The sequence below is a fragment of the Podarcis tiliguerta genome (genome assembly GCF_965153285.1).
Source record: "Podarcis tiliguerta genome assembly, chromosome: 7".
In the NCBI taxonomy this organism is placed as follows: Eukaryota; Metazoa; Chordata; class Lepidosauria; order Squamata; family Lacertidae; genus Podarcis; species Podarcis tiliguerta.
This window is the reverse complement of record NC_139540.1, coordinates 37,780,139-37,793,384: the sequence shown is the minus strand read 5'-3', so window position 1 is coordinate 37,793,384 and position 13,246 is coordinate 37,780,139. Positions and strand designations below refer to the sequence as shown.

General features: G+C 39.1%; 1 protein-coding gene across 4 annotated transcripts in view; it reads left to right on the top strand.

Moving 5' to 3' along the window:
- The window catches only part of RP1 (RP1 axonemal microtubule associated), a 177,878-nt gene that overhangs the window by 46,750 nt on the left and 117,882 nt on the right, over positions 1–13,246 (top strand). For all 4 annotated transcript variants that reach the window (XM_083450883.1, XM_083450885.1, XM_083450884.1 and 1 more), the window contains 9 exons: positions 388–463; positions 2,181–2,257; positions 2,622–2,653; positions 3,014–3,143; positions 3,894–3,997; positions 5,527–5,700; positions 6,529–6,741; positions 8,328–8,505; positions 11,089–11,220. In XM_083450883.1, the coding sequence (XP_083307009.1) occupies positions 388–463; positions 2,181–2,257; positions 2,622–2,653; positions 3,014–3,143; positions 3,894–3,997; positions 5,527–5,700; positions 6,529–6,741; positions 8,328–8,505; positions 11,089–11,220 (1,116 nt within the window). The remainder of the gene's footprint in view (positions 1–387; positions 464–2,180; positions 2,258–2,621; positions 2,654–3,013; positions 3,144–3,893; positions 3,998–5,526; positions 5,701–6,528; positions 6,742–8,327; positions 8,506–11,088; positions 11,221–13,246) is intronic.

Here is a 13,246-nt window from a genome sequence, read left to right as displayed (position 1 = left end):
CGGATTAGGGTTTTTTCCTCTACATACAATTCACATTTGATTCCCTCCCCCCAAAAAATATCATAGAGAAAAGTTTGCTAATATGTAAATGCTATTCATATGTAGTACAAATAAATGGTCCACAGATGTGTGTTGATTATTTGATTATATAAGACTTGCTTATTAGCAGGTGAGCATGTGCTCAGATTGAATGGAAAAGGTGAATTCAAGGTGACATTGAGTAAGATATATGTTTTGTTAGCCCTGCGATGACTCAATTGCATATCTACAGTATCCCATGCATTGTTCATGCACATTTTATCTGGATCTTAGTAACAGACATTTGTGTGTGTGTGATTAGTTCACTATTAAGAATGGAATCTTTATCATCTTCATAATTGCTCCTAGGAAATGGTTGGTTTCTGGAGAAAATTGTAGTCAAAGATTTTATCACCAGCTCGGATTATAACTTTGCGTGCCACAGGTTTGTGAAGTTTATAATTTTGAAAAAGATTGCGTTAACCAACTCATAATGTTAGACCTCATTGTACGTGATGATCAGCTACGATCTTCCAAGAACCTGTTGTTAAGTTAGAAGAATTGCATAGTCTGAATTTCATAGAATCAAAGAATTGTAGGTTAGAAGGGATCCCAGGGGTCATCTAGTCCAACGCCCCTGCAATACTCTTTGCTTTTACTCAATAGTGAAGAAAATGCACTGAGACCATTCAAAGGCACACTCAACATTTATTATCTCACCTGATCCAGATATAGCCTTTAATACTTAAAGAAGATTCTGGGGCTTACCTCACAGGTTCTGGGAAAAGACCTGGCTCAAACTGAGTCTTCCCCAGCAGATTCCAAATATTTTATCATCTTTTGACAATTATTTGTATTTTCATTATAAAAGAAGATGTTTCTATTTGGTGAGGTTGGGAAAAGGCTTACTGTTTCAAAACATGAAGCAAAAATTTCAAGGATATAGAGCACCTGTTATATGCATCTACTAGTCAAATACTATGGGTGGTAACATTGCGTTTGATCTTTTGATCAAATCATGGGGTGTGGAACCTGTGCCTCTTGCAGTATTGCTGGGCTACAACTTCCACCGCCTCTGCTCATTGACCACGCTGGCTGGAGCTGATGGGAGCTGGAGCCTAACAACCTCTGGAGGGCCATAGATTTCTCAGTCCTGGTGTAAGAGAGATTAGATATGCCACATCGCCCCCTCCTGGCAGTCAGCCCCATTCACACCTCTTCATTAAACACAATGTGAGGGGGAAGTTCCACAGTTGCTTCTGGGGTGTCAGGGAATACAAGTAATTATTTCTTTACCTCAGTCACCCACATAAAACAATGAAAGGAGAACTCATCCTCTTTTCATAGACCTTAGCACAGGTCTACCCCCAGCTAATATTCCCTCTCAAGCTTTGGCCATCCTTTTTTTATGGAGGCTGTATTGCATACTGTATTGAATGAATTGTTCTAAATATAATCTTGTCCATGCAACCCAGTACTATTGCAAGTTTATTTGGGAGTAAGTCATTTGACTGCAATGGGACTTGCTGTTCTCAAATAAGGCTGCTCCCAAACAAGGGAAACCCAGCCAGATATTATTATTATTATTATTATTATTATTATTATTATTATTATTATTAATCAGGATTTTCACAACAAAACATTATAAATGACCCATTCATATCTATTTTGTTCTTGTACCCAATCATTTCCTTTAACATACAGATTTTTATCTTCCTATATTAATGCTAGCCCCCAATCTATCGATAGAAATCACACACCGCTCAAGACAGTACAGTACAGTTTTTCAGTACAGTTTTAATTTTATGGCAATCACATTTTTTTTCATAAACACAAGAATTGTTTGTGCCTGTACTTGTGTGTGTAGTAGCTTTCATTCTTCACACAGCTGTGCACCAGTTTTACAATACTGAGATTCAAGTTTCTTAGGGGGAAATACTCATTATTAAACTTCTGAAAGAGAAGTTAACAAAAATGTGGCTCTTTTAAAATATTTGTCTTTTCCTAAAGGTAGACCTTTATCTGGTCCCACAACCATGTTTCTGATATGTAATTTAGAGTTGGCCAACCTAATAACCCAGGTTCATTTTAATATACTTGAGTTTATAAAGAGCAGCATGGAAATATGTATTATTATTAAATAATGTGTTTCCCCCCCAAAGGTGGCTAGATCAAGGAGAAGATGATGGCAAAATTGTTAGAGAACTGTATGTCACTCTTGACGACACATTTGCTGGGAGTAAGTATAAACCACTGGCAGACAAGAACATTTCATGAGTCATGGCACTTTGTGGTGTGTCTATAGAAGGTCACATTCTGGGTGTTTCAATGTTGGTTGTGCATGCAACCAGTACATAATTTCTTTGATATTTAAGGTTTAGCACCGATACCCGCTTCAAAGCCTTAAGGCTTAATCAGTCTGAGACTGTATTCTTATGCATGTTTAGTTATGAGTAAGCCTAATTGAATGCATTGGGACTTACTTCCAGAGCAACATGCGTAGGATCACAAAGTTTCCCTGGAATTATATAGGATTTAAGTCTTGTTGATTCTAGCAAATTTGCTAGCAAACTTTACTCATGTTAGTGTTTTTATTTCTGTAGGACAAGAGCTGGAAATCAAAAGAGCAGAAATGGTAAAATTCTACCTTCTATCCTTTTTTTAAAGCTTTAAACAAAATTATTAGACCCATTTAAATCATGCTGTACAACATCTGTGGCTGTCCATGTGTTTTGCACAAGCAGTCTTTGGCAGGGGCCATAGGTTCGTAGTAGAAATGGGCACTGTGGAAGCACAAGGTACAGTCCTTAATTAGCATCTCCAGCTAAAAGGTCATGGGTTGCAAGGCTAAAAGTCTTCCGATGGACACCCTGAAGAACTTCTGCCAGTCAGAGCAGACAGCAATAGGCTGGTTGAAATTTATATTAATTCAGTGTAGGATACCTGATGTGTTGCCGTTTGTGTGATGATTTGTCGTCTGTCTTTCTTTTACCAGTGGGCAGCTGAAAAATGGAAATTTCAGAAAGGCAATACACTTCAGTTTTACAACAAGGTATCCCATGGATTCATATGCCTATCTCCTGATGGAACTGTTCATGCCCGTGGTGACAAGAAAGATAAATACGGTAACTTTATTGTCTCTTCTTTGTGATCATGGTAAATTTTTGTTAACCCTTTTTGTGAAGAGAACTCTCTAAACTTTTGTAGATGTACAGTACAGAGTTAAGACAGTAGATTATTTAAACAAAATTCTTTGTTTTGTCATATCATTACACATATTAAGGCTAAGAGGAAGGGACAGCTCCTTGAGCCTTTGTTGTACGGGCTGTAGAACCACACAGAAATGCTCATATTGGGTTTGTGTAGCTTCACAAATGAGAAGCAGCAAAGATCAAGCCTGGAAATTGCTCTATTCATCCCAGACACTTTCCTCTGTAATTCTACATGTGTGTGTGTGTGTGTGTGTGTGTGTGTGTGTGTGTAGAAGGTAGCTTGTAAGACCTAGGTGCTGATAGCAGCAGTGTACACTACCTGCTTAAAATGCAGCAAGGTCATTTCTCCACAATGTGATTCAAATTGTATCTGCACATCCTTGTTTGTATCAGTATGGCTGGGTGTGTTTCAATGTCACCCACTGTCTAGTCACACTAGTGGGCAAGGATAAACATTCCTGAGAGAACAACCTTGATATAGCAATTTCACCACCAGGACCATCACCAGAGAATCTAAAAGCCTCACATTTTATCTGTGAGAGGAACAATATATTTCAGAAAGAGTAAACTTCATGCTGTCTTTTGGGTTTTAAGAATGAGAACATCCCAGACAAAATGCTATGAAACAGCTGATCAGGTTTTTTGCTTCTGTTTTTTTTAAAGGTCTTTTCGATGTGGCCATCAAAAAAGGAAACACATGTGTGTTTAAAAGTCACCCAGTGCCACACCTAGCCCTTGGCTTTGCTCATGGTTCAGTTGCTGGAATGGTATGAAGCTGCCCAGGTTTTCCCCATGTGTCTATGAATTTCCAAAAATGTAAATTGTATCGCAAATATAGTGGTCACCAAAACCAGACGTATGTGATGAATCTTATGAACCCCCACCCCCATTTGTAATCAGTTTTTTGTTTGTAAATAGCTAAATATTGAAATATTAAGAAGTTTGTTTTCAGGATGAGATTACAGGGGACAAATTGTGCCAGTATATTTCAAGTGACTATTCTCAAACTGTTGAAGCCTTCAGGATTTGTCCCTGCAAATGTGTGATACTATTTTAGAGTGAATAATAAGAAAGAAGTAAAATAGTTGCTTGTTTTCACTATTTAAAATAGCAATGTAGCTTTCTTTTACGCATTCTCACTGAAGCATAGTGGGAAAGCTATATTTGTGACATATTAACAGTTCTTGAGGGACTTTTGGATTGAAATCATGCAGAGAAAGTGAAAATAAATAAAAGGTTAATACCTTACATTTTGTGGGTGGGTTTGAATTACCGTACTGGGCTCCATGATTTTGGTTCAATCTTTTGTCTTTGGCATAACCAAAACTACTAATGCTGCTGATATTGAGAATCAGCAAAAAAACCATACAGATTGCATTCAGTAGATAGGATGAAATATGGCAAGATCAGGAACTGATTAATATGCAGCGCAGTCTTCCCAGCCTGAAGGGAGTTGTTGTCCAAAAACATCAAGAGAGCACCAAGTTGACAAAAGCCAACACAGTTTAAAGAGAGAATCAGAGGGCAGTGGGGTGTGGTTCTAAATGGTTTTGTACCACAAAGAAGTCTTCTTTGCCTAGAGTGTTTTATTCCAAAGCTGTGCACTGTGCTGCTGTATTTTTATACTATTGCATATTAGTACCCGTTATAATTTACTTAATACTATGCTTTTAGCATTCTAGCTAAGAGCACCATCCATAAAACCACAGCGATGCCTGTAATGCTGGAGGATTATCCCACAAATCATATTTGCTGGTTTGGCCTTAATAATGTCTGTTTTTTTCTTCATAAATACAATGTAACGGGATTTCACTCTTATAAGAAGTCACAGATAGCTTCTACTGGAGACAATGATAAGGTGGAAATCTTGAATTCGAACTGAAATGCCAAGAGACTTTGGTTCTAGAGTATGATCTTCTGATTTGACCTTTTGCAGTGTTGTTTGTTGAAGGTGCTAAAGTACCCTTTAAGAAATAAAGAGAGGTGAAATTCTCTGGATACTTTATATCTCCAGATAGCAAAATCTGAGACTTGAAATCCTGCAGCGTCCAGCAGCGTCAGACTGCAAGCCTGAAGGCAACAGAAGAAAAATGTCCCCATAGAAACTAATGTGTTAAGGATTTTATAAATTGTTGAAATAAATAACGAATAATAAATGAATAACAGCAAGGTGATCTTTGGTGCTTATGGCAATCTGCAGTTGGCTCTGCAGTTTGGGTGCAAAGAAAACCATGACTTTTTATCTGGCTCAGTTTTCAGTCTAATATACTGATTAGTCCCATCTTGCCCTTATTAGAACAATGGTGACGTCCACTGTGAGCTGCAGGTTCACGTTCAGCCAAGTCGTTGCGCAATTCTGGAATCTGCCCGGAACCCAGGGCAAATGGTGACTTTCAATCTCCAAGGCACTGTAGCTGATGATGCCACAAGCTATGCAGGACTGACAAAGGAGTTTGTAGTTCATGTTAAGGTAAGATTGGAGGAGAAAGGCCATTGGGTGGTATGTTTCATAAGCCACTGCCTTAACTGGTTTCAACAGATGAGAGAGATCTCTCCACCCACTAGGTGGAGCTGAAGACTGCAATCGTCAAAATCACTGTGTGAGGCTAGGGTTTCTTTTTAAATCCCTTTGTTGTTCCTTGTGGCCCTGAATAATTCTGCCATACACAACCAAAAGGCAAGTGAGGTTGTGTGCAAACACATATAAAAACAACCAAGTCTGATATGTAGGACTGCTTCACACTTTGTGTGTGATCCCCCCCGCTTTCTACGTGGAAATAAGATCTATTTTTTTAAAAAAAGCTGTCACTTGCAAAGTGGAGCACAAGTTTTATTTCCCTGTGAAAAGATAAACTTCCCACATGGTTTTTATTTAACCGGAGCAAAATGAATATATGTGCCACATTTCACAAGTACCATATTTGTCTTAGAGCTGAGAACTAGGAAATACTTAGGCTTGGTTTTAAGCAAACCACTATCTCTCAGACCCCCTCTCCCAGCATCTACTAATCTGGCTGAAGTAAGTGGAAGTGCAATGCTACACATGACATCTCCTCAAAAGTAAGTCCCAATGAGTTATTTGACACTTACTTCCAGGTAAGCTGGTATAGGATTGCAGCCTTACTGGCTTGTATCAAATGTGTGGGAGACCTGGCACCATAAAAAAAGAAAACATTTTGTGATTTGCTGTGGGTAACAAGGATTAGAGAGTCACTGCACTGGGATGAAAGGTGAAGAAGTACAGAACTGTTTGAAAGGCCATATTATTTACAGCTGGTTCTTTTTTGCTGATTTCTAGGGAGTGTTCCACAACAGTGCCATAATTTTGCTCACTACTAGCTACTGCCAGTCTCTCTGCCTGAGGCCTGATGGGAGCTGCAGTGGAGCAGGAAATCAATCTGACGACTCTTACTGGAGAGTACATAAAATCAGCTCTGGGGTTTGCATGTTTGAAAGTGTAAAAAACCCAAGAATGTATCTGAGGATCAAGGATGGGCAGTGTAATGGAACGGTAAGGCGCTCCTGTTCATGCTTTCTCTGTGGATGTGAACATAACTTGCCACAAGAAGAAGCAATTTTAAGTGTGCTAACAGAGAAGAATCTGGCTAAGACTTGACAGTACTATGATTTTTGTTTCCCAGAAATATGGTAAAGATTATATGAGACAGGTGTCATAATATGAAAGAACCACTGGCTATGGCCTGAGTAGGATGGGATTCCTGGGAGGAACCAGGCAGGGGCAGAGCAAGGTGGGGGCAGTGGGGGAGGTCTGGTGGAGGAGGCATACAAGGCATGCAGGGAGAGGACGCGAAGGAGGCAGGCAAGCAGGCAAAAAAAAAAAAAAAAAAGGTGAACTACTCAGGTCAGGGGCAGTTACCTTTTTCAGCAGGGAGCTCACCTGTCCCTCAGACCTTGTGGGGAGCAGGACTATATTTTTTTTTGGGGGGGGGGAATGAACAAATTCCTATGCCCCACAAATAACCCAGAGATGCATTTTAAATAAAACCACACATTCTACTCATGTAAAAACACCAGGCAGGCCCCACAAATAGCCCAGAGATGCATTTTAAATAAAAGGATACATTGTAAACTGCCCGGTTATCCCCAGATGAAGGGCAGTGTAGAAATGTAATAAATAATAATAAAAATAGGAAAGCTTAAAACTTTTTTTTAGAAAACAAGGCCTGTTTTATTCTGTAAGGGGTTATACAACAACCTTTATAACAACCACGGTTATGTAAAATGTTTCAAATAGTCATGCTAGTAATTCCTGTAGATAGAGTGTGCCTACCTTATGAGTCTCTCTCCTCCCCATGGATCAAATTGATTAACTGCGGGTTTCTTGATAATAATAATGTTAAATCTGGTTTTAAGGTCAGTGCAAATTGCTGATTAAAACTGGATGGCTGCCTATAATATGCCTGAAGTATTGCATCTAATAAGTATCAGTAGATCTTTAGTAATGTGAATGTCAATGAATATACTGAAATGGCCATTATAATGTTGTGTCAAGCAGTACTATTAATAAGATGGCTGAGCTCTCAGGCTCTTAATAATGGCTTCTTCAGAATAGAGATAGACCATTAGAGGGATAAATAGTAATATTACTTTAAGTATTATCCTGGGAAGCCAGTAGGAGACCTGTTATTTTGGAAGCTGTGTCAGATTCTACAGGAAATGTTATGTTTAGAAATCCACTCCATGTTTTAAAGTCGTTCAGTATACCAAATTTGGAGCAGTTCTATCTTTGGCTTTACTTAGGGTTTTGCTCTTTGTAGGTTGAACAGGGTCAAGCAGCCAAGAGAGATTCTGGTAGGCTGCATTCTTTGTTTGGTTTGCACAGATTTATTTGATTAATCAGATTTCTTCTGCCTTTAACATCTTTTCTGCATCTTTCGACCATGAAATGTATATGAATGCTTTAGCTGAGATTCCTTCATCGCAGGGGGTTGGACTAGATGACCCTAGGGGTCCCTTCCAACTCTATGATTCTATGAACTCCCTTGCCTTCATGAGAAATTTACCAGAAAAATAATCTTTGTATTGATGTGTGGACACATTCAGCTGATTTCTTGTTATTATGCTGCTTTCTTACAGGGCACAGGAGATGTGGACTGTCATTTTAAAGTGGAAAAGAATTTAGAAAGTGGGTCTGTAAGCCTAGAATCTGCACGAAACAGAGGGATATATGTAGGTCTCCTGCCTAATGGTCAGACCAAACCAGTTGTTCATACTGGAGAAAGCAACATTTGGTTTTACCCGCAAGTTGTCAAATGTAAGTCACATTCTAAATGGTTGGTCTTTTACATTAAAAATATTGTTTGGAGTCTTTTTAAAAGATAAAAACCTTGATTGAAACTAAAGATGAAAACTGTATTTGAAGCACCAATGCAGGGCCTGTTTATGAAGCATTTGCTCTATAGAACTGCAATAATCACACATTAATACTATTTTAATTAATGCAACTCAGTGTTATTGTGTGGATCAGGCAGCCCAGGTGATTTGCAGGAGCAGCCCAGGTAAGAGACTGTGTCATTTCGTGTATCCCATTGCAGTTTCTCAGTACACAGTCTACAAAATATACCATCCTAGAACCAGGCTCAGTCAAGAATTGCATTTAGAGGGACACTTTTAGTTGAACATAACTGCTCAGAGCCAAACCAGAGTCTGGTGATGCAGTCCTTCAGAATTCCACCAGAGGGCTGGAACCTCTCTCTGATTGGCTACCAAGACAGCTAACCAAATAGGAGGTGTGGAGCAGCACTTTGGGAGAAGCAGTTTCTGAGAGAGTTTTTAGACAGGGCTTTATTTGAGATGGGAGACAGGAATTAGGACAGGGTTTGTCTGAGGGAGTTTGGTTCAGAATTGAGTTTAACATCTGCTCTGAGGAGAATATCTATAGCTAGAGGAAGGAGCCTCATAGCTTAGATAGTAAGACTGTAGTGAGTGTCTTGGGGGAGTATACAGACAGGAGGGCTGAGTCTGAGCCAGGGGAGATAGCAGGTGTGCAGATACAGTCTACCTGGGTCTCATCTTCTAGAAAGAGAAGACTCCCAGACCAGTTAAAAAGAGTGTGGTGATCCCCATGGTATATTACACTACAGTGGTACTTCTGGTTACGTACTTAATTCGTTGCAGAGGTCCATTCTTAACCTGAAACTGTTCTTAACCTGAAGCACTACTTTAGCTAATGGGGCCTCCCGCTGCTGCTGCACTGCTGGAGCATGATTTCTGTTCTCATCCTGAAGCAAAGTTCTTAACCTGAGGTACTATTTCTGGGTTAGCGGAGTCTGTAACCTGAAGCGTATGTAACCTGAGGTACCACTGTATTTGAAAATACCTCAGGCGAACTAAATTTTCACTCACACAAGAACCCAAAAAGATGACTGGTGGCAATTTAGAAATTAAATTAATTGGTGCACCATACAATAAGTTCACTACAAGTTTAACTGAGGGCAGTCAGTGGTGGTAGATCCATTGCAGTTACTTTCCACTTAAGCATCATTAAGAGGCAATGCAGCACTGCAGCACTTTCTTAGGTGGACTAAGTAAGCAAGATTTAATGTGTGTGCGCACACACCTGTCTATCTATATGCACATACTTTTATCTTACAGTATTACTACCTGGCCAGAGCCCTTAGGGAAAGGATATATTTTTTATCATTCTGAAGAAATAATAAATGAATGCATGATCTTGCATCCAGACTTTGCTCCTGCAAAGTAACTTTGCTGATTTTCTTCTCTCCAACAACACCTGCTGCACAGTACTAGAGGGTTGGGAAGAAGTCACTCTGGGACTGCAGGGTGTGAGGGGAATAGGCAAACACCAGCTTCCCCCTTTTGCTGGATCAAAGGCTTTCCATGGATGGAAACAGCCTTTCTATCTGTGAAAGGCAAAGTCTGGATTCATCCAGTGAAATGCTCTCCTTTAGGATCATATTTAGGCCAAGCCATTAACCTCCTTGCATTTGTAACTATTCCTATCATGTTTTTTTGACTTCCTGGGGGTATTGAGTTGGGGAAAATTAATTCAGTTGTTCAGTTTGTATTTCTTGTCACAACTTGGCAGGTAGATGAGTGCTGGAAAGCACCTATTAGAGACTGGTGTGAGGGGTTACAGTATATGAGAGCAGGTAGAGAAGCTGCCTTGTTCAGAGATGGGAGAGGGTTTGTTAGCTGGGCTGAGAACCTGTCAGTGGCTGTGGGCTGGGCTCCCCTCCTTGACTGAAAACACTGAGCTGGACCATGGAGTCACTCAGTGGTACAGCCAGGCCCAGCCCCAGGGGAACTGGAGTGGTTAGACCTCTTCTCCATCATGGCCAGATTTGATAATTGCAATATTTGTAAGTTTAAATTTTTCAATGGATTTTAAAAGTTGCAGCTTATTTCAAGCTGTTCCCAATTTGAAATCTATAACTCTACATCTGATTCTTCTTTGCTGCTGCAGTATGTATAGGAGCAGAGCTTGGTGGACTGTGCACACTTTTAATTTTGGCTGAAGAAGGCTTATGGCAGTGTTTTCTTTTTAAAGAGAAGGAAACAGAATTATGTGGTAGTGGAATATACCTCAGGGACAAGCCACTTGAAGCATACATAGCTGATAACACATGACTTGGATTTCCAAAGCAGTAATAGGAATTTATTACCATCTCATTTTGTGTGGGGAGATATTAAGGAGGGAGCTTCTAGGAGACCAAACTCAAATATGTATATCTTCCACAATGCATAAGGATAAAACATGCATTAATAATATGATATATTGAAAAACTGCAAGACCTATTGCCTTCTTGATTTTTTGGGAGATTTCTAGAGAAATAAAATATGATGACCTTTAATCTTCCTTTTAATTAAATTTCAGTTGGCAGAGAGAAGCCTATGGGAACATCTGCAACGCCTGCTCAGCAGAAAGAAGTGATCAGAGAATCCAAACACCAACAAGCAGGAACTCCAAATTTAGTGTCCTACAGATGTCCAGATTCTCCTCCCTCAAGTAAGGGACCATGTAAAACAATAGCCCTATAGTGCAGCATTATTGTTGTCTTGCTTCAGTTTGGCACCTAATTGATGAGACTTGATTTTTCTTACCACTTAAACTCTACAATGAGTTGCAGATGGTGACCTTATGCTGTCATAGAGCTTATGTCATCTGAAATCCCTCCAAGTTATGGCTAGAGCTGGCCAAATATTTTTGCTTTCTTTCACTTTCTCATTTTTCCAATCTTAAGTTCACTTATCCATGTTTCCACATCAGTTTACAATTTTTAAAAATAAAAGTTCTTATGAAAATTCATCACAACTTTTGTGCAGGTTTCTCCTACTACACACATTTTTAAATGTTTGTTCTGCAAAGCAATTTTTCCTAATACAATGTATTTTTCTTTTTTGTAAACAAATATATGCATTTATATGCACATCCAACCCTAGTAGATGCATTTTTGCACACTTAGCTGAAAAACTGCATTGCAAAATCTGGATAAGTGTGAATTTCCATAGACAGTTGTGTTTCAGTTCATGTATTCTTTTGGAAAGTGCAAACTAAGTAAGATTGTCTTCAAATGTTGACTGAACTGAATTTTTCCACCATTCCTAGTTATGAACTGTCTGTCATATCGTGCTAGGCATTTGAAGCTAAGCTACTAGGAGATTGAGCAGAGCTTTGTTTTAGGTAATTAATTCAGTCCACAATTCTTTGTTGTGTATTAAACATTCTTTGTACTCTTCTTGCAAACAGGAAATTGTTATAGCTGCTTTTTTATCTTGAATCAGGATTGGGTATGTCTCTTGCATACAAAGTACATTCTCTACCTCTGTTGTTGCTATTCTCCTAGCATGTGTTCATCCAAACTGATTGGGGGAGGAGAGAAAAAAATGGGAAAAAATGTTCTTATGATTGAACCCTGAGTAAAGCACAAGGTCTTTTCAAAATCTAAAGTAGCATAGTTGTTCTCTTTGTGTGGATTGTGCTGGCTTCTAAGTTATGCCTTTAGCCTTTAAGTTAACACAGTCCTGATTTGTTACTGTAGAATTCACTCTAAGTGTCAATACCTTTACTCAAACCAATGTTTATAATGTTAGGAGTTACATTTGAGCTACTCTTCTTCAAATGCAAGTGCTTAAGGCAAAAATTAAAAAAAGAGATAAGTCTGATATAGAACCTGCATACAGCTGGACTGTGAGAACCTGATAAAGTTTAATGTTCTTTCAAACAAAGGAGCATAAATTATATTACAATGCATCTAGCCCCAAGAAATAAGGCAATGAAAAATTCAGCAAGAACTAGCTCACAATTTCAGCTAGGAAATATAAAGCAACTAGATTGCAAGGTTTCTATGGGAATAAGTTTCTGTTTGTTTATTTTGATCTAGATGCATTATAACCAGAGACAAAAGGAAAAAAGATTTTATGAAGCAGCCTGAGTTACCCATCTATTTAGCCTTTAGAATATATTTTTTTTGTCATGGTGGATTTGCATCTTGATCCCCTGAAGTGTGACTAATCCAGGGTAACAATCAAATCCAGTTTTCAGAGTAGAACATTTTTAGCCTGTAGGAAACAAATGTCATTGGTTTACATGTCTCCAAAGAACTATTTATAACACAGAACTTGCAGAGCGTTATTTGCGTATGGATTTTCTAAGGAAAGTTCATCATTATGGCAGGATCCAGGCATTATCTACAGTTTGGTCACATAACATTACCCATTGCCTCAATACTTCAAATAGCATAATCTTATTTTCCTTCCTCTTTCTCCAGCCTCTTCAGGTTTCTGGTCTAAATACACACATTCTCAATTGTAATCAGATTCAAGCTAGTATGGCTGACTCATCACTAATGGTGTAGGCCACCTTTCACCAACCTAGTGCCCTCCAGGTATTTTTGACTGCAACTCCCATCAGCCCCAATCAGCTGGTGGGAATGTGGTCCAAAACATCTGAGAAACAGCAGGCTGGCAAAAGCCTTAGAGAATCATAGAACTGTAAAGTTGGAAGACACCCCAAGGGTCATCTTGCCCTACTC